General features: G+C 41.2%; 1 protein-coding gene across 1 annotated transcript in view; it reads left to right on the top strand.

The window, feature by feature from the left end:
• adgrv1 (adhesion G protein-coupled receptor V1) overlaps nucleotides 1-26,818 on the top strand; it is a 249,447-nt gene that overhangs the window by 30,161 nt on the left and 192,468 nt on the right. Inside the window, exons 5-12 of the mRNA XM_052020663.1 lie at nucleotides 2,407-2,511; nucleotides 7,371-7,484; nucleotides 10,296-10,496; nucleotides 10,641-10,783; nucleotides 13,201-13,471; nucleotides 15,194-15,475; nucleotides 19,633-19,809; nucleotides 21,258-21,481. Coding sequence (XP_051876623.1) covers nucleotides 2,407-2,511; nucleotides 7,371-7,484; nucleotides 10,296-10,496; nucleotides 10,641-10,783; nucleotides 13,201-13,471; nucleotides 15,194-15,475; nucleotides 19,633-19,809; nucleotides 21,258-21,481 — 1,517 coding nt within the window. The remainder of the gene's footprint in view (nucleotides 1-2,406; nucleotides 2,512-7,370; nucleotides 7,485-10,295; nucleotides 10,497-10,640; nucleotides 10,784-13,200; nucleotides 13,472-15,193; nucleotides 15,476-19,632; nucleotides 19,810-21,257; nucleotides 21,482-26,818) is intronic.

The raw sequence follows: 26,818 nt of genomic DNA, 5'->3' as shown, positions 1-26,818 counted from the left end.
ACATAAACCACACTGTCCTCATCAAAATATTGTTACCTCTTGGAAAAACTCAATTAGTCTGACAAGATCGTCACTAAACAAAGCCATCCTGAATAAATCCCTGTTTCTCCAAGTGCAGTTTTATCCTGTCCCTCACAACTTTTTCCAATAATTTCCCTCACCCTGATGTTAGATTAACTGGCCTATAATTCCCTGGTTTATCGCTGAATAAAAGCACCAGATGATGTCACCCAGTCATCTTGCACCTCACATGTGACCAGCAAAGATTTAAGTATCTCCATCAGGGCCCCAACAATCTCCTCCTTTGCCCTCCAGAGCAGCCTGGGATACATCTTATCAGCCCCGAGAGACTTATCCACCTTTATGCCCACTAAGGCACCTAACTTTTTAACTTAATATGCTCTGGACTTTCACTGCCCCAAGTGAACTCTCCAATTACAATGTTCTCTTGAGAGAATACAGATGAAAAGTATTCTTTTAAGACATTGTCCACGTCCCCTGGCTTCACGCACAAATTGCCCCTTTGGGTCCTAATGTGCCCACTCTTTCCCTGGTTACCCTCTTGCTCTTAAACATACATATAAAATACCTTGAGATTTTCCTTGAACACATTTCAGTGATATTTGTGACCCCTCTTTGGCCTCCCAATTTCTGCACTCGAAGAGCCTTCCCAGTTCTCAGTGCTCTATGCCTACTATATGCGTCCTTTTTTTTTCATTTTCAAAGTCTCAATATTCCTTGACATTCCTGGTGAGTTCCCTGGACTTGCTGTCCTTACCCTTCACCCTTACGGAAACATGTTGGCCCTGAACTTTCACAATTTAACTGCAAGTAACTGCTTTCAATCTACATTTGCCAGGTCCTGTCCAATGATAATTGAAATTGGCCTTCTTCATTATGGACACTTAATTTCTGACAATCCTTACCCCTTTCTGTACTACTTTGAAACTTACTGAGTTATGGTCACTATCCCCACTGAATCCATTTGCCAGGCTTCATTCCCTGAGACTAGGTCCAGCATTACCCCATCCCTGGTAGGACTATCTACATACTAGCGCACAATGCTCTCCTGTGTGCACTTTAAAAATTCCACCCCATCTAACCCTTTCACACAAAGATGATTCCACTTAATATTGGAGAAGTTGAAATCCCCTGCTACTATACAGCTAGAATGCTATTCTCCTTGCATTTCCTGCTGACTTTTGGGGAGCTTGTAGTACATCCCAGCAAAGTGATTGCCCTTTTTTAATTTCTAAGCTCTACCCACATGCCCTCATTTAATATAGAACGTAGAACAGTACTGCACAATACAGGCCCTTCGGCCCACAGTGTTGTGCCGACCTTTAAACCTCACCTAAGACTATCTAACCCCTTCCTCCCACATATCCCTCTATTTTAAGTTCCTCCATATGCTTATCTAGTAATCTCTTGAATTTGACCAATATACCTGCCTCCACCACTGCTCCAGGCAGCGCATTCCATGCCCTAACCACTCTCTGGGTAAAAAAAACCTTCCTCTGATATTTCCCTTGAACTTCCCACCCATTATTTTAAAGCCATGCCCTCTTGTATTGAGCATTGGTGTCTTGGGAAAGAGGCGCTGGCTGTCCACTCTATCTATTCCTCTTAATTTGAAGAGCCTTCTCAGATATCATCCCTCATTACGGCAGTGATGATCTCGTTTATCAATAATGCAATGCTCCCTCCTCTTCTACATTCCTGCCTATCATGCCTGAAGCTTCTCTACCCTGGAATGTAGAATTGTCAGCCCTTCTTTCAACCATGTCTCAGTGATTGCAATATTATTATTATGCTGATCAACACTCCAAGTACATCTGCCTGATCAGTCAGGCTCCTTGCATTAAAATAGATGCAATTTAACGTTCCATTTGTGCTTTGAGTGCAGAATATTTCACAGTGTAAATGCTTACTTTGCTGAATTCTTCTTCACGTTAAGAGTAAATATCAATCGCTGACCCAATCCTTTTTTTATTACATGTAATCTTTAATTGTTAATGCTCAGATTAATTCAAACCAACTTCATATTGTGAGTCAGTTATGAATCTCACAACCGCCCCAAAGAAAATTTCAATTTTACAAGGATTTTTATGAATAATATGGGGAATTAAAGATCAACACAGAAATTAATGGGCAATCCAAATGTTATTTCTGTCATTAGCCCTTTAATATTAAAGTCTGATTTGCTAAATTTATAACCCAGCATCTTTTTCAAAAAGTTGGATGATTTTGGCAGTTTCTTTCCCATGGAATGTAAACAATTTGCTGAAGGGTTTTACAGATTAGATTTGTCTGTGAGAGATTGATGTTGTCAGGGTTATTAATCTGTCAGCGTTATTCATGCAGGGGAGTATATTGCTGAAATAATATTTTCTGTCTCACCCACAGTCTTCCATAATCATTGTCAGTGAGGCAAGGGAGGGAAAAGAACTTGTCCCGCTTAAACTAATCAGAAAGAAAGGAACCTATGGGACCATAACTGTGACCTTTGAGGTAAGGGATATCAAATTACTTCATTTCATCTGGCTTAATACCAGAACCCAGCATTCGGTTGAGTGCCATAAGCTGACCTAAATTAGTTAATCAAATAGAAAACAACATTTGTGACTGGGCAGTCACCCGGCTTAAATATTGATTAGTTTCATGATTTTGCTCTCTGGATTGATACGGTGTTTGAATATTATTTCCACTAGAATTGGAGCTGCCTTGGACAGACTATGGCACCTTAGTTTAATCAAAAGATCTTAAAGGTAGCACCTCCAACAATGCAGCATTTAATTCCTTTCACCAAAGTCTTCCTAAACAAATCTAACAGAATTTTTGAGGATCTATTTATGATTGATTATTTTCTCACACAATACGGATATCGCTGGCAATCCCAGTGTTTACCATTCATTCCACATTGTTACTGACTGATAGCAGATAAGAGTGAACTACGTTGCTGTGGCTCTTGGGACGCGTGTAGACCAAAGTGGATAAGGATGGCAGAATTCCTTACTGACAATCTGATTTTTTTTGAGCAACATACAAAGTGCTGGAGGAACTCAGCAGGTCAGGCAGCATCCATGGAGGGAAATGAACAGTCGACGTTTAGGGTCAGAATCAGATTTATTATCACTGACATATAACGTGAAGTTTGTTGTTTTGCGGCAGCAGTACAGTGCAAAGACACAAAATCTATAAATTACAGAACTAAATAAATAGTGCAAAAAAAAAGTATGAGGTAGTGTTTGTGGGTCGTTCAGAAATCTGATGTCGGAGGGGAAGAAGCTGTTCTTGAATTGTTGAGTTTGGGTCTTCAGGCTCCTGTACCTCCTCCCTGATGGTAGTAACGAGAAGAGGGCATGTCCCGGATGGTGAGGGTCCTTCTTGATGCTGTCTTCTTGAGGTGAGACCTTTCATCAGGACTGGAAAGAAAGAGGGGAGAGGGCCCATATAGAAGGGCGGGGGGAGGGGTGGAGCAAGAGCTGGTGGATGATGGGTGGGTCCAGGAGCGGCGGGGGGAGAGGGAATGATTTAAGAAGCTGGGAGGTGATGGTGGAAGTGACAAAGGGCTGAAGAAGATGGAATCTGATAGGAGAGGACAGTGGACCATGGAATAAAGGGAAGGAGGTGAGGAGGGGAACTGGAGGGAGGGATGTGTGGATGACGGGCAGATTGAGAGGGAGGGGAGGGGAAAGGGAAGGGGTGATGGGGCTGGAGGGATAAGGGAGGGAACAGAGGAGAGTGGTTACCAGAAGTTAGAGAACTCGATGTTGATGCTGTCAGGTTGGAGACTACCAAGGCAGAATATGAGGTTTCTGTTCCGCTCATCTACGTCAAGTCTCAGCTTGGCAGTAGAGGAGGCTGTGGACAGACGTATTGGTGTGGGAATGGGAAGTGGAATTGAAATGCCCAGCAACTGGGAACGTTGACTGTCCACTTCCCTCCGTAGATTCTGCCTGACCTGCTGAGTTCCTCCAACATTTTGTGTGTTGCTCCAGATTTACAGCAGCTGCAGTCTTTCTTGTGTGTCCTGATTTTTTTTTTTCCCCCTGGTTCCCACAACTTGTACTGGTGGGATTCAAACTTGTGTTTCCACATCAACATTTCAGGCTTCTGGATAATAATCCAGTAATTTAACTGTAAAGTTACCATGCCCTCCAATTTTAACAGGCACATTGCAGCAGTGTAGATGAAGGGGGAAACCACTAGAATAGTATCTATGTTTTTAGAGTCATAGAGTAATACAGCACGGAAACAGGCCCTTCGGCCCAACCGGTCCATGCCGACCACAGCATCCTCCCTGTTAGTCCCAGCTGCCCATGTTTGGCCCATAACTCTCCAAGCCCCTCTCCTCTTAAATGTTGCAATTGCACCCACCTCAACCGCTTCCTCTGGCAGCTCATCTAAAAAAACATTTGACAGAGATGCGACTCATAAAATATAAACAGAAGGGATTGGAGGAATAACATGAATAGTGGATGGTTGAAGGACAGAAGACAAATAAATAGACTGTTACTGGTGAAATGTCATAAAGGTTGACTCGAGCCAAGTTGTCACTGACTGAGTTAAGAGTCAACCACGTTGCTGTGCGTCTTGGATACATATAGACCAAAATGGATAGGGATGACAGAATTCCTTTCCTGACAATCCGTTTGGCTATTTACGATCTATAATAATAAGCCAGATGAAGGAACAGAGTGTATTGTGATAATATCTATTTGCCTTGGAAGCACCTTAATGTAGATTTAACAGAGCAGGTGCGAGCTTCATGGTCTACTCCTGCTTCTGTTTTTTATGTCCTTCTGCCTCCAAGGCTACACCAAAGACTTTCGTCCAGATGATGTACTCAAGTTCTTGAGTGGGGCTGGAACTCGTGAGCTCCTGACTGACGGGAAAGTGACGCACATTTGGGTACAAATGTAGAGTTGGTTAAATGGTAGAAAACAAAAGATACTCAGTTTCATGAGCTTAAGAACTGAGAAACTGAAAAATTCAAACTGTACGTGTGGTAAATGAGCATCTAAAGTAGCAGCTGAGCATTGTGTTCTGGTTTTGATGTTTGGCTGCTTTGATGGATTGCGTTTGTCTCAAGTGTCCAAAGTTGAATTGGTGCTTTTTTTTTAATGAATTCTCTATTTTCTGTCCTTCAGACATCTCTCTGTGGTAATATATTAAGCTCTTTTGGAAATTTAAACACGTGACATTCCCTGTTTGTTGCATTTTAAAAATCCATGTTTACACTATATATCCAACAGCAAAACACACATTACGGGAGGAACTCAGCAGGTCAGGCAGCACCTATGGAGGGAAATGAATAGTCGACGTTTCGGGCCGAGACCAAAGAGGGCAGAAGCCAGAATAAAAGGGTGGGGGGAGGGGTGGAGCACGAGCTGGCAGGTGATAGGTGAGTCCAGGTGAGAGGGGGAAGGTAGGTAGGTTATTCCTCCCCCATGTACCTTCCCCCCCCCCCTCACCTCAGCTACCTTCCCCCTCTCACCTGGATTCACCTATCATCCACCAGCTCATGCTCCTCCCCCTCCCCCCACCCTTCTTATTCTGGCTTCTGCCCTCTTTCTTTCCAGTCCAGATGAAGGGTCTCGGCCTGAAACGTTGACTATCCATTTCCCTCCACAGATGCTGCCTGACCCGCTGAGTTCCTCCAGCATTTTGTGTGTGTTGCTTCAGATTTCCAGCATCTGCGTCTCTCTTGTGTCTCTATATAATCCAACAAGATGCTTTATGGATTGCTGCTGGTGGCACGACTTCCTCTAATTTGCATTGATAACTTGGTTTCAGAAGAAACAAAATGAGCTGGCTATATTTTCAGATATTACTGATGCAGGAGAGGCAGTGGAATCAGATGGGAAATGTGTTGACTGAACATGTGAATGGGTTGAACAGATGCAAAGAATAGATGAATGGGTTGTACATGTGCAGATTAAGTGGACAAATGTCAAGTATGCTCGTAGGAAGGGCAGCACACCACTCCACAAGTATTGTTATCATAGGTGACACTGCAAAAAAGACCCAGAACCATAAATAGTTTATATGGTCAATCTGTCTAATCAAAACTGAACCCAAATCAGTAAGGTCAATACAAAGTTTATAAAATAACCAGAACAAAAGTGTGCGAGTCGGAGGGGGTCAGCATCAAAATGTAAAGATTTGAATGTGGAGCTGATGCCAGAGATCTGCATGATGAGCAGATGGTTGGAGGAGTGAAACACGGTGCCAATTCCAATTCCTGCACTGCTGTTCTCACATCTTCTCATCCCTTCCAGAGCCAGGAGAGTATTCCCATTGTTCCCAACTTCTGCCTCTGCCGGTCTCCATATCCAATCAGCCACATCTATCACCTCCAAAGTGAATCTCCTTTCGCACGCATCTACCTCTCCTCCGTTCTCCTTTCTGCATTGTGAAGGGCAGGTTTCCTCAGGGACACTCTAGTCAATTCCTTCATCTCCGTCAATAACTATTCCTGTTCATATGATGCATTTATCGATGCACCATAGAAAGCATCCAACCTGGATGCATCACGGCTTGGTACGGCAACTGCTCTGCCTGGGACTGCAAGAAACTGCAGAGAGTTGTGGACACAGCCCAGCACATCATGGAAACCAGCCTCCCCTCCATGGACTCTGTCTACAATTCTCACTGCCTCAGTAAAACAGCCAGCATAATCAAAGACCCCAGTCATTCTCTCTCCTCCCCTCTCCCATCAGGCAGAAGATACAAAAGCCTGAAAGCATGTACCACCAGGCTCAAGGACAGCTTTTATCCCGCTGTTATAAGACTGTTGAATGGTTCCCTAGTACGATAAGATGGACTCTTGACCTCACAATCTACCTTGTTGTGACCTTGCTCCTTATTGTCTACCTGCACTACACTTTCTCTGTAGCTGTGACACTTTATTCTGCATTCTATATTGTTTTACCTTGTATTACCTCAATGCGCTGTTTAATGAATTAACCTGTTTGAACGGTATGCAAGACAAGTTTTTCATTGTACCATGGTACAAATGACAATAACAAACCAATTCCAATTTCATACAGTGCCTTCCAGAGGAGATGTAATTCCTTTTCTTTTCACTTCTCCCTACCCCTTGTCCAGGGCTCCAAGCGTTCTTTTCATTTGGGGCAGTGATTTACTTTAACTTTAGTGCACTGTAATTGCTGTTCATAATGCTCATGTCTTTCTACATTGGTGAGACCTGATGTCGCAGAACAACTCCATTCAGTCCACAGTTATCTGCTGGATGTTAGCAGATCTGTTATCAGTTGTGATGTCATCTTCTTGAAATATATCTTCATGTGTGTAAAATCTAAGTAAATTATTTACAATTGTTTTATTTTTGACTCCATTGGCAGATTACAGCAGGTCCAAATTCTGCAGAGGAAGACATCAGTCCAGCAAAGGGAACAATTCTTCTTCCTCCTGGGAGAGCAGTGATAGATTATAACCTTACCATTTTAGATGATCAGGTGAGAGACACAGTCCTGAAGAACACAAAGAGTGAACATTCTTCACTGATTGAAATGACTCTCTGCCATGTATTTGGAACCCAATGCCCCAGGAGCTACAGTCTGCTGCTGTAATTCTGGCAGATTCTGCTTCAGTGTTTACAAGCTCAATTAAAAACTGGATACGCTGATCTTGGTTATAGTTTAGTGTTGAGGAATTTGTTTGTGGTTCTTTGACGCTTAAAAAAGCTACACAATAATTTTATAAAATAGTTTTAAAAATCTCTCTTCTTAGACATGCCAATGCCTAGGAATTCTAATTTGGGTATGCTCGAATGATGTAGATAGAAGGGTGTCAGTGAAATTTTGGCCATTTGCTACAGCTTCAAATTTCCTTAATGCAGTGCCCAGTCTCTTGCAAACTTCTCTATGGAAATTAAGCTATGCAGCTTAGCTTCCTCAGCAGATCACGGTCCCTGTTTAAATCAGGCATGTGGTTGTGACGGGGAGATAGGCTGCTGATGGTGAGAGATGGGAGAGTGGAAGGTGCTCAGAAGATAGGTTTTGAGTGTGGGTGAGAGGAAGATAGTGAATGCTGCTCAGGTGTGTTCAAGGAGTTGTGGGGGAGTAAATGGAGGCCTGAACTGTTGTGGAATGGGGTAGTGGAATTGGGGTTGACGGTGTGGCAATTAGCCTAGACAGGTGAGACAAGGATTTAGAACTGTCAGGTTACTTGGAAGGAGTGAGAGTGAAGGATGGTGTCATTAGATTATATCAGGATTGGCGGCAAAGGCAGGAATAGTTAGAACTAGCAGCAAAGTGAGGTGCAGGAGATTTGGATGGGGGCTCCTGGAGATTGGGTGGTGTTTGTCAGCAGGAGCTTGTTTTAAACCTGTGGTGAGGACCCAAAGACGTAGATAAGCAATTCACTTAACTGCAGGTCTTCCTGTTCAGTGCCCATGGAGTATGACTGTTGGGAGTGTCAAGCGAAAGGCATGTTAGTGAATCATGCTCCAAGTTCCAGTGCTGTGCTCCAGAACGTGTGTTTAAATGGGGAATGGAGTTACAATATTTGGCACTGATAAAGATATTCAATTGGATTGCAAAGGTGATTCATGACAGAAAGTGCATGGTGAAATTTTCCGAGTGGTGTGAAACGACATAGGTTGTTATTGTGTTTACTCAGGGGGGTGGGGATCCAGTTGCAAAACTTGCATAATGCTGACAGAAAAAACTGCTTTTTGTAACTGAATTTCCAAGCACTGATGTATTTTCATTGGGCCATTGCCTTGTCATGGCAAACATTTTCAGCATTTTGCTGGAGAACTGGTGATGAAACCAGTGCCCTTGGAGAAGCAGGGTTCATGGCAGCTTTTCTGATCTCCTTTGCTGATTGTGTTGACACAGGGCAAGAAGTAGATGAACAGGCTTTAAGAATCAAACATATATAAAGCATAACATTCCTGTTTCTGGTTACAGCAGATGAATGCTTGCAATGCTCAATTGGTACTCCTCCATCTGCTTTGTATTTAAACAGAGGTTAACTTAATTAAAATAAATTAATCCTCTTTATTAAAACAGAAGACACAGGAAGTCAGTCAAATGTGTTATGCAGTTGAAGCTGTTTTTGAGCAACATTCCTTCTGTTATCATTAGAACATAGAACACTACAGCACAGGACAGGCTCTTCGGCCCACGATGTTGTGCCGACATTTTATCCTGCTCTAAGATCTATCTAACCCTTCCCTCCCACATAGCTCCCCACTTCCCTATCATTCTTGTGTCTATCTAAGAGTCTCTTAAATGTCCCTAATATATCTGCCCCCACAACCTCCGCCGGCAGTGTGTTCCACACACCCACCACTTTCTGTGTAAAAAAAAAACTTACCCCTGACATACCCCTTATACCTTTCTTAGTGAAAAATATGCATTGTACTGGAATCATCTAAAAAATTGGGGAGCTGGATTTGCTCTCTTTGGTAGGTTTAACTGGTTCTAGTCAGAGTTGTAATCTATTCTATTCTAATTGATTATTAATACTGCTCCTCACATTTCTGTGTGGCAGCTGACCACTCTTTTACAGAGGTTGCAGGCTTTTCTCACTGATTATTTTGTGTTAACAATAGAGCTTCGAGGATAAATTTGTAAACACATTGGAGTCTAATTTTTCAAAGAGGCGTAAGAAAACCAGGCTCTACATTTCAATGCCAAATGAATCTATGTCCTATCACACATCATACTTGTACATTGTAGTAGGATTCCTATCATTGCATTTCAAATAAACTTATCAGTTTCAGCTCAGCTTCCTATTTTAATCCTAACTGTAGCTAACTGTAGCAGTGAAGCCCACTATGTACACTTGTAGCCTGGTGTATCTTCTTCATCTCCTATAAGTGATTGAATCCAGTCTTAATGTAAGGGAAATAGCTGGTATGCATTGTCCAAAAACAAAAATGAAAAATTTTATTCTGGCACAAATTGTACCAGCTTATTTGTGAATAATTGGAAGCTTTCCTGAATGCTCCTGCTTCTTACCACCCAAAGGATGGGTAAGCATTAAGCAGTTTCACAATGGGAAGTCTTTCATCATTTTTCCCCGCTGCAGATGTTCTTAAATGGAAGGCATGTGCTGATCATCAATGCCTCTGGTGTTTGTGGATGGAGAGGAATGCTATTCCATTAATATCCAGGTCATCTATGATCATATTCACAAGATAAAGCAACTAAATCCTTCCTAATGTACCTGCTCTATATCCAAGTCTATTACTTTCTTTCTCTTCCAGATTCCTGAAAACGATGAAGTTTTCACTGTCCAGTTGACGAGTGTTGTAGGGAGGAGCTGAAATTGACTCTACGCAAAGTAGTTTTCAACTTGAAATCAACAAAAATGATTGTCCACTACGATTTGCACAAGCAGTGTACACCGTGTCTGAGACAGTTGGTGTGATTACCGTACCGGTCATTCGGGGCAGGGACCAAGATGGAAAAATAATTGGTTCTGATGATGTTCTGATTTCCGTTAATTACCAGATAGTAACTGGCAACAGTTCTGCCAATGCATTGTTACAGCACGATTTTATTGATCTCCAGCAAATGTGACCATTATTTTCCCTCCATATGTTTATGAAATAAATCTGAAGTTTCAGATTATTAATGATTCTATCCCTGAAATTGCAGAGGTCATTTCAGGTTGCTTTACTTGAAGATACAATAAAAGGAGATGCGGTGCTGCTTAGTCCCAGCAAAGTTCAGATTATTATTGAGCCAAATGACAAACCCCATGGAGTTCTGTCAATTAACAGCAATCTTTTAGCACAGAAGTTGTTATTGATGAAGACATGATAACAAGGGTAGGGTGTATCATATTGTGTCACTTTGCTATGGCTTCTCCTATTACTTTGCACAGTTTTGTTCTTTGTTTGCAGTGGGTTTTTTTAAAAGTAATTATTAATCAAGTTGTAGTGACTGTAGCACACATGCAAAATGCTAGAGGAAACTCAGTGGGTCAGGCAGCATCTATGGAGGAAATGAACAGTCGATGTTTCTGGCCGAGACCCTTCATCAGGACCGGAAAGGAAGAGGGCAGAAGCCAGAATGAAAGGAGGGGGGAAGGGGAAGATCACGAGCTGGCAGGTGGTAGGTGAGTCCAGGTGAGAGGGAGGGTAGGTAGATGGGTGGGGAGTGGGAACGATGTGAGAAGCTGGGAGGTGATAGGTGTAAGAGCCAAAGGGCTGAAGAAGATGGAATCTGATAGGAGGAGGACAGTGGACCATGGAATAAAGGGAAGGAGGCAGGGAACCAGAGGGAGGAAGGTGTGGGTGAGGGGCCGGTCGTGCGGGTGAGGGAGGGGAAAGGGAAGGGGTAATGGGGCCAGAGGGATAAGGGAAAACCAAAGAGGGGGAGTGGTTACCGGAATTTAGAGAAATCGATATTTGATGCCGTCAGGTTGGAGACTAACCAAGACGGAATATGAGGGGTTGTTTCCTCAGTGAACTGCAATTACTGATGATTTTCTTTTTCAATGGTACACTTTCCCAAATAATAAGAACACCACCATTTAGTTTGCTCTCTGACATATTGAAGGTATTTTATATTGTTCAATAAGCTGGTGATGTTGTTTTCATTGCTTATTTAGTTAATTGTATATTGAGTTGTTGCCATCATTCTGAATCATCATCCTGAATTCAAGTGCTTATTTACCTATCAATGTCCACTTAAGCTGGATAAGTCATTGCTCACATAATGTGTGGACCTTGAATGGACAGAGACTTGTATGAAGAGGGCCTCCACGTGGGTTTGAAGGTAGAAACTGAGATGCAGGCGGGCACGGTAGTGTAGCGGTTAGCGTAATGCTATTACGGTGCCAGCGACCCGGGTTCAAATCCGGCCACTGTCTGTAAGGAGTTCGTACGTTCTCTCCGTGTCTATGTGGGTTTCCTCGGGTGCTCCGGTTTCCTCCCATGTTCCAAAGACGTACGGGTTAGGAAGTTGTGGGCATGCTATGTTGGCGCCGGAAGCGTGGCGACACTTGCGGGCTGCCCCAGTACACTCTACGCAAAATATGCATTTCACTGTGTGTTTTCGATGTACATGTGACTAATAAAGAAATCTTATCAATGTAGAAGGAAGGAGAGAGGGCAGGGTCAGGTGACTGATGGATAAGTTTACCAGTAGTGGAATTGAAGCGTGAAAATAAGCCATTGCTGGAGAATCAGTGGGTAGGTTTAGATGTGGAAAGTTGGTTTATGAGAGCTTCATCGGGCAGAAGAAAGGATGCCCAAATTAGGCAGACAGTAAGCTTGAACATCTGGGACAATCGTGATATTGATGTGGACACTATAATAATTGGATTTTGGAAGCAGGATTTTTAATAAGGGTATTAGTAGTGGAAGGTTGATGTTATAAACAACAAAAACAGGAGCATGCAATAATTTTGAATAAGAAGTGCTGGATTTGTATTCAGCCCAGAAGGTTTGGAGAGTAGTTGAGAATCAGTTTGGGATTCTGAAAGATTGGGTTGTGCACAGTGAAGTTTGGGGTTGATATATGAATCCAAAGTTACCGGGAAAAATCTTTGGTAGTCTTTCAGAAGTCAGGAGTAAATTATTTTTCTGTGGATTTTATATGGTTAATCCATATTGTTAAAGCACTCATAAGTCATGGAGTCATAGAGCACTACAGCACAGAAACAGGCCCTTTGGCCCATCCAGTCCATGCCAGCCTGATTTTCTGCCTAGTCCCATCTACCTGCACCCCAGACCATAGCTCTCCATTCCTCTCTCATCCATGTACCTATCCAAACTTCTCTTAAATGTTACAATTTGACCCACATCCACCACTTCCGCTGGCAGCTCGTTCCACACTCGCACCTCCCTCTGAGTGAAGTAGTTCCCACTCAGATTCTCCTTAAGTATTTCACCTTTCACCCTAAACCCATGACCCTCTAGTTCTAGTCTCACCCAACCTGAGGGGTAAAAGGCCTGCATGCATTCACCCTATCTATACCCCTCATAATTTTGTAATCTTCTGTAAGATCTCCCCTCATTCCTCTTGCACTCCAGGGGAATAAAGTCCTAATCTATTCAACCTATCTGTGTAACTCAGGTACTCAAGTCCCGGCAACAGAAAGTAGTGGCTAAGAAATTAAATTGAAACTTTGACAAATTTCAGATGCCCATACAATACAGTGATCCTTAATCCAAGTAATAATCTATCCCTGTGTATCTTCTGGTTACAGGTTTGATGGAATTACTATTGTAAGGAATGGAGGGGCACATGGTAACATCTCAGTGGATTGGATTATTTCAAGGAGTGGTAATGACTCTTCAGCTGTCACTGAAGACCTCAAGCCATCTTCAGGCACTCTGGAACTTGTGGAAGGGCAAATGATGGCTCTTGTGCCCCTCACCATTGTTAATGATAATATACCTGAGAAGCAGAAGCTTTATCTTTTCCAGCTGTTAAACAGTACAATAAAAGGAGGAGCAGAACTGGATGAACCCATGCAAGTAAGTTTATTAAAACTCTTGAAAATCAGAAAAAACCTTTTGATTGGAAACACTCAGCAGGTCAGGCAGCATCTGTGGAAACGCGAAACATGGTTTATGTTTCAGGCTGTAAGTTAATGTGTTTGCATCTTCTGGTTCTCATACAGTGGGCTGGGTTGTGTTTGAGTTAGTCTGTGCCTTGTGTTGCCATTTGTGAGTGCTTGGGACCACGTCAATGCCCAGTGACTGCATGGCTTATGATGTCCTGGTGGCTTCGCTGCCACCACTTGTCCTGTCAGAAGGCCTTTCCCATTGTTTCTGAATGTCTCTGATGATCAGAGTCATTTGGAAATAGATAAGAAGTACTTAAAAAATTAAAAGAAAGTTAAAAAATAAATTCATTGAAAAATGCATCTGTTTCTGTAAATCAATTAAAAAACACCTACATTAATTTAAACTAAAAAGGCAAATACCTTACTTCCATATTGATGATGTCATTCTAATGAAATATGGCCATGCTAGATGCTGGTGTAAAGCTCATGGGCTCATTGCAAAATCCGTGCTATCCCAGAGCTCAGTTGTTCCTGGCGCAGGAGAGGTATGAAGTACACTTGCATCAGACCTTCAGCAAGTTGCATCTATCCACTGCAGTGCACAGGTGCAGAAGTTCAGAATTCACTCGCACGCACGCACGCACGCACGCACGCACGCACGCACGCACACACACCACACACACCACACACACACCACACACACTGCAGCTATGATTGGTTCTCTATGGGACAGTTGGCTGTCCATCAGTGTGATCTGGCCTATTCCAGCTTTCTTCCCAATACTCTAAAGAATAAATAAAATACTTTCAACCAAATTTTTGATGATGGATAGATAATTTAAATAAAAGAAAGATCTTTGTTTTATTTAGTGCTTTCACAACATCAGCTCATTCCAGAGGGGTTTCACAATCAGCAGAATACTTTTGAAAGCAGTTACTGTTGCAGAATGGTACATAATTACCTGTTCTCTGTTGCGTGTTGCTGGAGGATTGACAGGTGTTGCTGGAGGATTGACAGGTACACCTGGAAATTTTTTTCTGCTCTTTGTCCAATGATCATCTGAGAAGATGCACAGGGCTTCAGATTAGAGTCTTATTTGACTGGTGACACATTGACGAAGGAAAATTGCACTGGAGCGCTCTCCTGCATTGAGTACTGTGGGTTATGCTTTCTTCAATAACATGAGCTGGAGAGCCTATTAAAGTGATTTTTTTCCAGTTATTGCCATTGTTTGGGGGAAGGGCAGACGAATTTAGGTTCTCAACTCATGAACCAAACTTTTGGTGCTATTTAGCATGCTGAACTCTAATGGTGCTGTTGGTGTTCAAGGAAAACCTCCCTATATTGGTGCATTTCCACAAGTAAGGTATTAGTTCAAATACCTTCATTTGCTGCATGGATCTCACTCTTTTCTTGAAACAACTTGTGAACATTGAGAATTAAATCCAGTGTAGAAAATAACTTGTACCTGTATGTTCTGCAATGCTTATGAGATAGGAATACTTGGGTAATTGTTTTTGTATCAGTTTCCAAGCTGTAGGTTTGGTATAATGCACCAATATGTTAGATTTTAAATATTTAAGGTAGACCATGATTGAGAATAAAAACTATTTATGTTTTTTCCTTACTTTCTCTCGCTTAGATTATATTTTATATTCCAAGACAGTGATGATGTTTATGGCTTAATTAGCTTCTATTCTATGGAGGAACAGAAGATCGAAGTAGCCTTGCTGGGCGGTTTCTGTCGTTGAGTTTTGGCAGGCACAATGGAACAGTTGGGGTTGTGCAGCTGAACTACACTGTACTGTACATGCCTGCTGGTGTCATGGATCTTTCCAAAGCAAAAGATGATGTCCTAAACGTTTCCAGCAAAAATAGTATCATCTTCATGCCGGGGCAGTCACAGATGAGCCTCAAGCTACCAATAAGAAATAATGCATTCCTTCAAAATGGAGCAAGCTTTCTTGTGCAGGTAAATTATTACAAATTACAACTGATTAGAACATGATGAAGCAGTGTTAATCATCAAATTGTCAATATAGTTTAATGTTCAATAATAATAGACAATTATTGAAAATTTAGACTAGCTCTTTCAATAGTGTTAACTGTGCCTCAGTGAAAAATCAGTCTCTGCCTACTTCCCCATGAGACTGTTTATTTTGTATTGTGTCCAGTTGCTGCCAGTCCCATTATATTTAACTTAAGTAGGTTTGATGCCAGTGGTCTAGAGTGCCCCTACCAGGAGAAAGCTGGATTAATTACAATGGGAGAAAATGTCACTTTTCCATCCGAGCCTAAGCAAGATTTTCCTAATTAAAAAATAGATAATTTGTGAATTTAAACTGTTTGTGAACCAGCATTTGAATCCGATAAAATACGTGCTGTCCCCAAGCTCAGAATGTTATGGAGCTGTTTTTGGCACAGGAGAGATGTGAGGTAACACTTGCATCTGTCCTTCAGCAAGTTCTGTATTTCCTCACTGCAGTGCACAGGTGCAGAAGTCCAGAATGCACTCTCACACACACACACACACACACACACACACACACACAACACACACACAACACACACACACACACACACACCACACCACACACACACACATGCAGCTATGACTGGTTCTCCATGGGGCAGCTGGCTATCCATCGGTGTGATCCAGCCTATTTCCAACTTTCTTCACAATACTGCAAAGAATATATAAAAGAATCATAATAGATGAGTTGTGAATTTAATTGTTTGTAAACCAGCATTTGAATCCTATTTTTAACGATAGTAGCAGTAATAATAATGAGTAATGCACTGAGGAATCGTGAATAAGCACTATATGTGTGTTGGTGATGGGTCGTGGTTTATATTTTGTTGTGACTATTTGATCTTAGTTCCTGTTAAGTAAGCTATTGCCTTATTTTTCTAGTATTATGCTACTTTGCAAAAAAACTTAAGCATTTGTATCCAAGCAGGGAATCATAATAGTTAACAAAAACATGATGTAAATTAGACGGAGCCCTTGGGTTACAATGAAGTTTATTAGTGTTTATGAATTTGGAACAAGGAGATGCTGAAACTCTATATGTATAAACTTTACGTGCTTTATCCTTGCTTTGAGTAGAAAGGTGGGAAATGAAACAGATGCAGTTGAAAGCTCTGCCAATTGTGATGAAAGAGTTGAGGAAAGTGAAGACCTATTTGAAACACTGTTGGGAGGGTGGTGTCATTAGAACAGATGTAACAGAGATGGAGAAAGTGGGTGAATGAAAGCAGGGTGGGCGCTAGTGATGTTGGTGTTGGCTCTCTTGTGGTGGAAACTGGTCGCTAATCTACCCTCTGAAATGGAGATAGAGAAGTCAGAAAGGGAAAGTGAGAGTCAGAAGGGTACCATGTGAGGGTGGGAAATGAAAGCAAAGGTTTGTGTAATGGCAGAAAGATGCACTGATACGGCCATCAATGGACCAGAAAAAATGGGTGAGGTAGAAGATCCAAAAGGACTGAAACAAGGAACTTCTATGCATCCCGCACAGAGACAGCCCTAGTTTGGACCCGTTTGATTTTTCCATTAGCTCTATGTTTTATTTAGAGGAAATGTGTGGATGTAAAAGAGAAATTGGTCAAAGTGAGAACAACTTTATCCAGGAAAAAGGAGGATAGTGGCTGGAGGGTGATAGTTAGGCCTCTGTTCAAGGAAGAAGTGAAAAGCCTACAGATCATCCTGTTGTGTTTTACTGGTGTAGAAGGCTGGAAATAACTGGCAGCATTAAACCAATGAGGATATCAAGAAGAGACATGGTTAAGTACAAAAAAATAGTAGTTCATAATAAGAGATGTGTTCTGTGGGATAAGAATAGGCTGAAATGATGAGTTGTCAGGGCCAGTCCTGCTTGTGGATCTTGGAAGGGGAGGTATAAGTGGACTGTGCACTGTTTGAGGGACTCTGAGGTTGGAGACTGTTGAGGGAAGATCTCTGGAGGAAATGAATTCAGTAACTGGGAAAGTATGGTCTGATGTTCCATGATGGGGTCATGGGTCCAGTGGGAGGAATGAAATGTCTGATAACTGGGGTAGAAGTCAGGAGGCCAAAAGCAGTACCATGCTTGTCACCTGGTTAAATGATAATGAAACGGTTAGTGAGAAGAGTTATAGATTCAGAGTGGGCTGGGTTAGTGGAATGGAAATATTGAAAGCTTCTGAACTTTTTGCCTCCGTTTATGGATCTCAGGATCCAAATGGTTTCCTTACCACTCTCTTAACAACCCTTTCAAAAACGTATTCATAGATTCAGGTGTTGCTGCATACCCTTTGGAACTGTGCCATTTTATCCATCTCGCCTTTCCTCATCATTTCTGCCGGTGTATCACTTTATACTCTTTTTATTATATTTCATCTATCACTTGGGAAGCCAATTCAGACAGCCTATCTACTGAATGTCTTCTTGTTGCCTATTACTACCCTCCCACGGATTACCAACTTCCAGGCTCTGTCGTTTGCTAATTTGTAAACTTTGCTCTGGACATTCATGTCCAATGTCATTAATATATCTGAACAAAAAAGCAGTGTCAAGCACAGACCCCTGTGGACACTGCTGGTCTGCCATACATCAGTCTAAAAGAAATAACACTTTCCCACTACTCTCTGCTTCCTGTCCTTCAGCCAATTTCCAATTCATGCTGCTACTATGCCTTTAATCCCTTGGTCCTCAGTTTGATAATGAACCTTTTGTGTGGAACTTAATAAAAATATGCCGGGGGAGAATTGGAGGTGAGTATTGTGGGAGAACAAGAACTTGGGAAGTATGAGTTTTTATATGTTGTTCAAAACAAAATTAATTTCAGGTTGTCCTTTTGGGCCTGAGGCATAACATAACTGCTGCTACTAACTGATGAACAGTGCAGTAAGAGGACATATTGTGGATCTGGTCCTTCTTGCTTCCTTTACCAGCTTAGTTTTCCTGAGGACCGACAATGTGTTAAGACAAGTGCACTACTTCTTAAAATATTTCACTGCCCACTTCCACTTTGAAAATTGGTTGAGAAGTAAAGGACTGCAGATGCTGGAATCTAGATGAAAAACACGATGATGCTGGAGGAACTCAGCAGGCCAGGCAGTATCCGTGGAGAAAAGCAGGCGGTCAATGTTTTGGGTCAGGACTGAAGATAGGAAAAGGGGAAGCCCAACATATAGGAGGGAAAAGCAGAGCAGTGATAGGTGGGCACAGGGTGGTGATAGGTAGATGCAGGTAAGAGATAGTGATAGGCAGGTGTGTGGGAGGAGGGGAGAGCAGATGCACCAGGGGATAGGTCAGGTAAGAAGATTGGTTGCCTACCCCAATTCTCTTAAAACCAGAAGTGGGAATGTGGTGATTGGACTTGGGAATTATGGTTTCACTTTCACATCCTTCTGCACCTCTGGTTATCTTGGAAGGAGGAGTGGCTGTGGAACTAAATTTCCTCTCCATGTGATTTCGTTTTGTGGATTTGCTGATGGTATTGCAACGTGTTCCAGCAGGAGCTACAGCTTTGATAGCAGTAAGGGGATTGTTTTGTATTAATAAAAGTGTTGTGCTAGATAAAAAAAAATGTTTCCCTTGTAATGTTTGACACTTAATTCTGACAAGTTTATGGAAGCCATAGAGAGGGTACAGAGGAGATTTACAAGGATGCTGCCTGGAATGTGGAGCATGCCTTATGAAAGCAGGCTGAGGGAACTCGGCCTTTTCTCCTTGGAGAGACAGAGAATGATGGGGGATCTGATAGAGGTGTATGAGATGATGAGAGGTATTGATCGGGTAGATCGTCAGAGGCTTTTCCCTAGGGCTGAAATGGTGGCCACAAGAGGACAGGTTTAAGGTGCTGGGAAGTAGATATAGAGGAGATGTCAGGGGTAAGTTTTTTACTCAGAGAGTGGTGAGTGCGTGGAATGGGCTGCCAGAAACGGTGGTGGAGGCTGATACGATAGGGTCTTTCAAGAGACTGTTAGATAGGTACATGGAGCTGAATAAAATAGAGGGCTATGGGTAAGTCTAGTGATTTCTGGGGTAGGGACATGTTCAGCACAGCTTTGTGGGCTGAAGGGTCTGAATTGTGCTGTAGTTTTTCTATGTTTTCTATGTTTCTAAGTTTCTGTTAATTCTTTCAGCTGGAGACAGTGGAGCTAGTGAACATCCTTCCCCCTGTTCCATCAGTGAGTCCCAGGCTTGCTGATTTGCTAATGGTCTCACTAATAATTACACCTGAGTTGGCAAATGGAGAAGTTGGATTTACCAGCAATGAAACTCTCCTTGTTTATGAACCAGAGAACTCCTCTGACAGTCAGGTATGTGGAGCTATGTATGGTTTTTGTTTTGCCTGGGTTGGAGTATATAAAAACAGATTGAGTAGGTGGCTGCAGAATTGGCAAACGGAGTTTGAAGTGGGAAGCTGTGAGGTTATGCACTTTGGCAAAATTGTATCTGTGCCCTCCAGTTCTGGACTCCCTAACCCTTTTCCCCTGGGGGAAAGTGGGCCAGAGGAAGTGGTTGAGGCAGGTACAACTGCAACATTTAAGAGGCATTTGGATAGGTACGTGGAGGGGAGGGGCTTGGAGGGTTATGGGCCAAACGCAGGCAACTGAGACTAGCAGGGAGGATGCTGTGGTTGGCGTGGACCAGTTGGGCTGAAGGGCCTATTTTTGTGCTGTATTATTGTATGACTCTAAAATGAACCTAAAGACAGTGTATTATCTAAATGGCAAAAGATTGCAAATAAGTGAAGTACTGAGAGATCTACTTGTTCTGACTGAATCACAAAGTTTGCAGGCAGGTGCAGCAAGTGGTTAGGAAGGCATATGGCAAATTGGCCTTTCTTACAAGGGAGATTGGAGTTTAGAAATAGGGAACTATTGTTGGTGAGGCCATACCCAGAGTACTGTGCACAGTTTCAGTTCCTTTATTTAATAGTGGATATTCTAGTTTTGGAGGCAGTCTAAGAGAGTTTCACCAGGCTAATTCTCAATAGGTGCCCTTTGTAAGCAGCTAAAGTAAATGGATCTGTATTCTTTGGAGTTTAGAAAAATGGGTGATCTTCTTGAACAATACAAGATCCTATGTGGGTTTGACAGGGTAGATGTGAAGTTTCCAGTATTGGGAGAATAAAGAGACATAGATATAAATTGGTTTATTATTGTTCCATGTACCAAGATGCAGTGAAAAACTTGTCTTGCATACCGTTCGTACAGATCAATCCATTACACAGTGCATTGAGGTAGTGCAGGGTAAAACAATAACAGAATGCACAATAAAGTGTAACAGCTACAGAGAAAGTGCAGTGCAGGTAGACAAATAAGGTGCAAGGTCACAATGAGGTAGATTGTGAGGTCAAGAGTCCATTTTATTATATAACGAGGTAGATTGGGAGGTGGCTGTCTAAGACTCATGTACATAGGGACAATTTCTTAGAGAGGGTGGCAAATCTCTGGAATTTCATACCCAAGAGGGTTGTGGAGGCTGGATCATTTGGAGAGGGTGTAGATAAATGTTTGAAAGGTCAGGGAATTGAGGGCAGTGGGGATCTGGCATGGAAGAAGAAATGAGCCTGGGGCAGATCATCCGTGATCATCTGAATGAAGGAGCAGGCTTGAGGTTGCCTACTCTTACTCCTATTTTCTTGTGAACATGTGAATATGATAAATATTAAATCATTTCTTCTTTTGTTGTTATTTTACTGTTTCAGAAGCACTGGCACAGTCTAATAAGTTGTTATTCTTTATTGTGGACATGGTTTCAGATATATATTGCTTTGCAACGCGATGGCACTGATGGCTCTGCAGAGGTGTACTGGCATTTGGAGCCCGCAGGGGTTAATCGTCATAACATTAGCATTGATGACCTCAGCCCTATCAATGGTTCTGTTAAATTCTTGTCAGGCCAAAGCAATGCGACGATCAACATCACAGTAAAATCAGATGATCTACCTGAAATAAATGAGACTTTGATTATCTCTTTAGACCGGTATGTGAATTTCATCCTGGGCTTGTTTATTTTTGATTAACAAGCTTTTATATCAATTTATCAAATAATATAAATACATTAATATTTATTAACAGTGAATACTTTATTCAGTGAAGTATACATGTCTGTATTTCAGTCGGGAATGAATTTAAGCCCGATTTCAGAGAATCAAGCATGTAATCTCAGATGACATTTCCGTCTAACATTTTAAGAGAGTTTTGCACTGACAGAAACATAACCTTAAACTGAATTGACTTCTGCCTCTTGGATGGGTGTAAAATATCTTCTGGCATGATTGGAAGAACAATTGCCCTGGTTGTTACATATTTCTGAACCAACATCAGTGAATGTAAATAAAACAAAAAGTGCTGGAAATATTCAGCAGGTTAAGCAGCATCTGTGGAGTGAGGGAAAGAGGGTTCTTCTCTCTTTCCACTCTGTTTCTCTCTCAAGTGAGGCTGCCTGGTCTGCTAAGTATTTTCTATACTTTCAGCATCTATTTAGCCCTTGGATCATTAAATGCCATTAGTTTTATTATACTGAAAAAAAATACTACAGATGCTGGAAAACTGAAATAAAGAGCAGAAAATATTAGAAATACTCAGCATCACAAGCAGCATCGATGGAAAGAGAAACAGTGTTAATGTTTCAGGTCAATAACCTTTCATAACAGAAACATAATCTTAAACTGAATTGGCTTTTGCCTCTTGGATGGGTGTAAAATATCTTCTGGCACAATTGGAAGAACAAGAGAGTTCTCCCATTGCCCTGGTTGTTACATATTTCTGAACCAACATCAGTGAATTGAGGAAAGATGGGAATAGTTAAAGTTTAAATATTGTTTCATACAGCACGGTTCTGTGGTTCAAAAGAGTTCCTTGACTCTTAACTTCACTAGTGTTCTTGGGCATTAGTTATTTGATTATGTCATTAATCTGTAAGTGTAACAGTTAACTGATATAATGTAAAGAATGTTATTTGTTCTTAAATTGCACAAGATTATTAGCATCAATATCTTGCAAACTAAGTGTAATTATGTTTACCAAACCAATATTTAATATGGTGCAGTATCTTTGATTTATAGAGTGTGATTTGTTTATACACTTGAATAAATTTGGCAGAACATACCCAGCGAAATGAAATGTATTAAAGCTACTTTTGTATTGGTTCTGTTTAACTCAAAGTCTAGGAATGATCTTGGGTCATTTTCACCGCTAAATGAGCTCTCCTACCTCTGACAGGTTTATTTGTTCAGATTTGTTTTTCACCCAGTCGGTATTGCAATCCGTTTGTGTAGGGGAAGCCTTAACTTTTCTTGTAGAAGACAGCACAGCACACCTGCTCTTGGTGATCCCACAGGGAACTTAGAAAGTACCTGTTTGGGCCACTTCAATACTCAGTACCCCTGCCAACTACATTCACCTCATGGGAAAAGTGCTGTTAATATGACAGCTTTGGCCTGATAATGTCTTTGAGCCTAGACCTAAATGAAGAAACACCCAACTAGCTTTAGGTGTGTGTATCTCGGTATTAAATTTTGCTTTCCAGAAGTGCATGTTGGGGAATTGCAAGCATGCAATTGAGAAGTTTCAACATCAAAATATAGGGACATGTTTGTGATTTCCCAATATGGTTTCCAGTGAATACTGTTTTTCATACTGCACTCATAAGATTGACCTGTAAATCTTTGCTCAGCACATCTTATACACTATCCATGTGTGACTGTAAAGCATTGTATCGTGTTAAATTGACAACTGCCCATGCTAAAAATATCAAGGTAAGTTAACACTGCCTACAATTTACCAACTGCCTCCTTAAAATTTGTTGATATAAGCACAAAAGCTCTTAATTATATTTTTGCCATGGAAGGGACATCAAAGTTCTATTAAATTATAAAAGTATGTTTTTATAATTTGCAACAAAATGACTAACAGTCCTTCTGTTTTCTTTATTGTAAATTTTCATTGCATTGCTCACTTTGTTACAGCTATTAATGAACAGTAATAAAATGTCAATCTTAATTTGGATAACAAAGTTAAACTGAAGTAATGCTGATGCCACTTAATCCTAATTGAAATTATTCCACAGCTGTTGCATTGCCAGTTTGTCTGCAGCCTTGCAGTTGCCAGTAATTTGGCTGTGTGAAAGAGGCAGTTCTGCTGCCGGCATTAGTGTTGTGTGGCATTGAAAGAGCTCGTTTCAGCAGGGGCCTCTTGTACTGTCTGTGGTGACAACATGAACAGCATAAGCCTGCCTTTGGAAGAATAGGCAGTCTTTTTTTGTGTATCTGAAATACTCAACTGGTGTCTCAAAGATCCATAAAATATTTTAAAATCATAGTTACTTTTTTGGCCAACTAAATTGTTATGAATTGATTTAAAAGAAATGGTGTGACTAATTGTTGGAGAAGAAGAAAAAAATGTTGCTGAACAGAGGTGCCCAAATTCAATACTTTAATCTCAATTCAGGCAACAGTTTCTTTCATACATGGCTCAAATTGGCTAGTCATTGCAGGAATAGTGGAGTTATCTGTTGGATAGATTAATGGCCTGATTATGAAAGAGGGTTTGTGAATATCGGTGAAGAAGAAGTGTAGGTTATGGGGTAAAATTAAAGAAAAAAAATCAAGACAAACCTTTCTGAATGATAAGAATTACATTTCATACTCTTTCTTGCCCACCCCAAACCCCAAACCCCACCCACACCACCACCCCTCTTTTAGTCAGCATTACTCTTAATTTGAGGCAAATTTCCTCTTGCTGACTTATTGGTAATAAGCCAATCATGCTTTTGATTGGACATGGTCCCTTTCCAAAATTAGTTTGCAAACAATCGTTGAGACTACCGCTACTCATGATCTGAAGAAAAAAAATGAGTAAAATTCCGTCATATCCAAGTGACAGTGTGGCTTGGAGTGCCAAGCATTTTGTACCCTACATCACACAAGCACTTTTTAATTTTATATTTATATTTACTGCTATGAAAGACTACCATCCCTTATTCAGTGTGAATAATCTCCACACATTGAGGAAAAAAAATTCACCAGTTGGTTCCTGAATTTCCTGGATACTTATTAAAAACTGCACATTTCCAAGAATAAAGCTATAAAAAGAACCAGAAATATGAAGAACATTATCATGATTTTTTTTTCAGATACATGAACAATGTTATCACTAAATCTCTGAAATAAATGTTACTCAGCTGCTCTAGCTTGACTGCTTTGTGTGTGCATTGTTTGTCAGCAATCCTCGTAGTGATATCCTGGAATAGCATTATGAACAGATCTTGACATTCTGATTAGTCATGGGGATGCACTTGTTAAGTGGGAAATAACCAAAAATTCTTTGAATGTGTTTGTCAGGAAGTAAGTAGCATTATCATAATATGCATGCTATGCCATGTTACAGATGAAGAAAATCCTTAATTTATCTTCTAAAATTTCTAGTTTAAAAAAAAAGCTCACGTTACCTACTAATCTGTGTCTGCAGGGTAGAGACAGAAAGATTTGTTGTATATTTTGGGTAAGTAGAGTGAGTTGTGTTGTTCAGATTTTGCTCAAAATGTTGATTCTAATCTAATTGTTTCATAAATATTTTATTGCACACATCACTGGTTTGCATGTAGCATGATTCAAATTAAGGAAGCGTTAGGTTATTGGTACCTTAGATATAAGGTGGCTAATTTGAATAACTAGGTTGCTTCCTTTTTTTTATTTAATTATTCAAATATTTAGTAACGATTAAAACAGAGGATGTCACTTGGATGAACAAGTTTTTATGTTTTCAACAACTTTATTTCAAGTAACCTCCTTTGCATTGACCATTTGCATTTTGCATTACATAAACAAATGGATTATTAGAAATGTTTTAAAAGAATACTAATTTTTCTTCTGCTGTATTGGGCACTTAAAATACCTTTCTATGAAGCAGGAGACACAATGAGTTTTCATACCAGTTTTGGAAACTGCAAAGGGGTCTATGTGAATGGACAAAGATGAGGCAAATGGGGTATAATGCAGGAAAATGTGTAATTTTCCATTTTGCCACGAAAAATAAAAAGAAGCCACAATATCTAAATAACAGGAGATTGCAAAGGTCTGAGATACAAAGAGAACTGGGTGTCATGGTGTATAATTCACAAGTTGCTAGTGTGTGGTTGCAGCAAGTAATGAGGAAAGCTCACAGAACGTTGTCCTTTGTTGCTCAGGGAATTGAAAACAAAAGTAGGGAGGTTTTGCTTCAGTCACACCTGCTTCCTTGTATTTCATCTTGATGTAGAAGAAGGTCATTTACACCACTGAAACTATTACTGATCCTCCCCTCCCCCCTCCCCAATTCTTCCATGGGGGATAATTTACAGCTGTAATTTACCTTGATAACATCATGTCTTTGGGATGTGGAAGGAAACCAGATCACCTGGGCATTATCCATGTGGTCACAGGGAGAATATTATAAATTCCATATTAAATCAAACCTTGGATCACTGGGGCTGTACTACCTGCAGCACCTCTTCTTGGAGTCATAGAGTCATTCAGCACAGAAACCGGCCCTTTGTCCCAACTCGTCCGTGTCGACCAAGATGTCATTCTGAGCTATTTCCCCTTTCCTGCATTTGGCCATGTCTCTCCAAACCTTTTCTATCCGTGTACCTGTCCAAATGTCTTTTAAACATTGTTATCATACCCACCTCTACAGCTTCCTCTGGCAGCTCGTTCCATGCACCCACCACCCTCTGTGCGGAAAAAGTTGCCCCTCAGGTCCCTTTTAAATTTTTCCCCCTCACCTTCCACACGTATTTGTGGAATCTGAGGTGATTGGTGAGGTCAATGTGGGAACCACAGACTCTTCCACAGATGGGGCAGGAAGTGGCTGATGGGGCAGGCAGATAAATAGTGTGTGAGGCAGTGTGTTGCTTCTGCCATTTGCAAAGGACTTCTCTGTGCTCCCAATGAATGAATTTGGAAGTTCTCAATAAAAGGCCCTTATGCTTCCTTCTTTGAGCGGTAAGAGTTTGTGGGGATGTTGCATTTGTTCAACAAGGTTTTGAACCTATTCTTGAACCTTTTCCTATGTTAGCCTGGTAATTTCTTCCCATGACAAAGTCTGTTTTAAGAGACATGAAGATGTCATGACTTGTCCAACTCATCACAGGGCCTCAATACTGGGGATATTGGCCTGCAAAAGGACACTTACGTTGATTCACTTACTCTTCCAGTGAACTTGGAGGATTTTGCAGAGGCAACATTGGTGCTTTCTCTCAAGTACCTTGACATACTTTTGGTCTTCCAATTCTCAGAAGCATTTTTTGGAAGGAATCACTGCAACCCGACAGACGTGC

Source organism: Pristis pectinata, chromosome 7 (assembly GCF_009764475.1).
Source record: "Pristis pectinata isolate sPriPec2 chromosome 7, sPriPec2.1.pri, whole genome shotgun sequence".
NCBI classification, from domain to species: Eukaryota; Metazoa; Chordata; class Chondrichthyes; order Rhinopristiformes; family Pristidae; genus Pristis; species Pristis pectinata.
The sequence above is the reverse complement of the archived record's forward strand: the minus strand, read 5'-3'. Positions and strand labels throughout refer to the sequence as shown.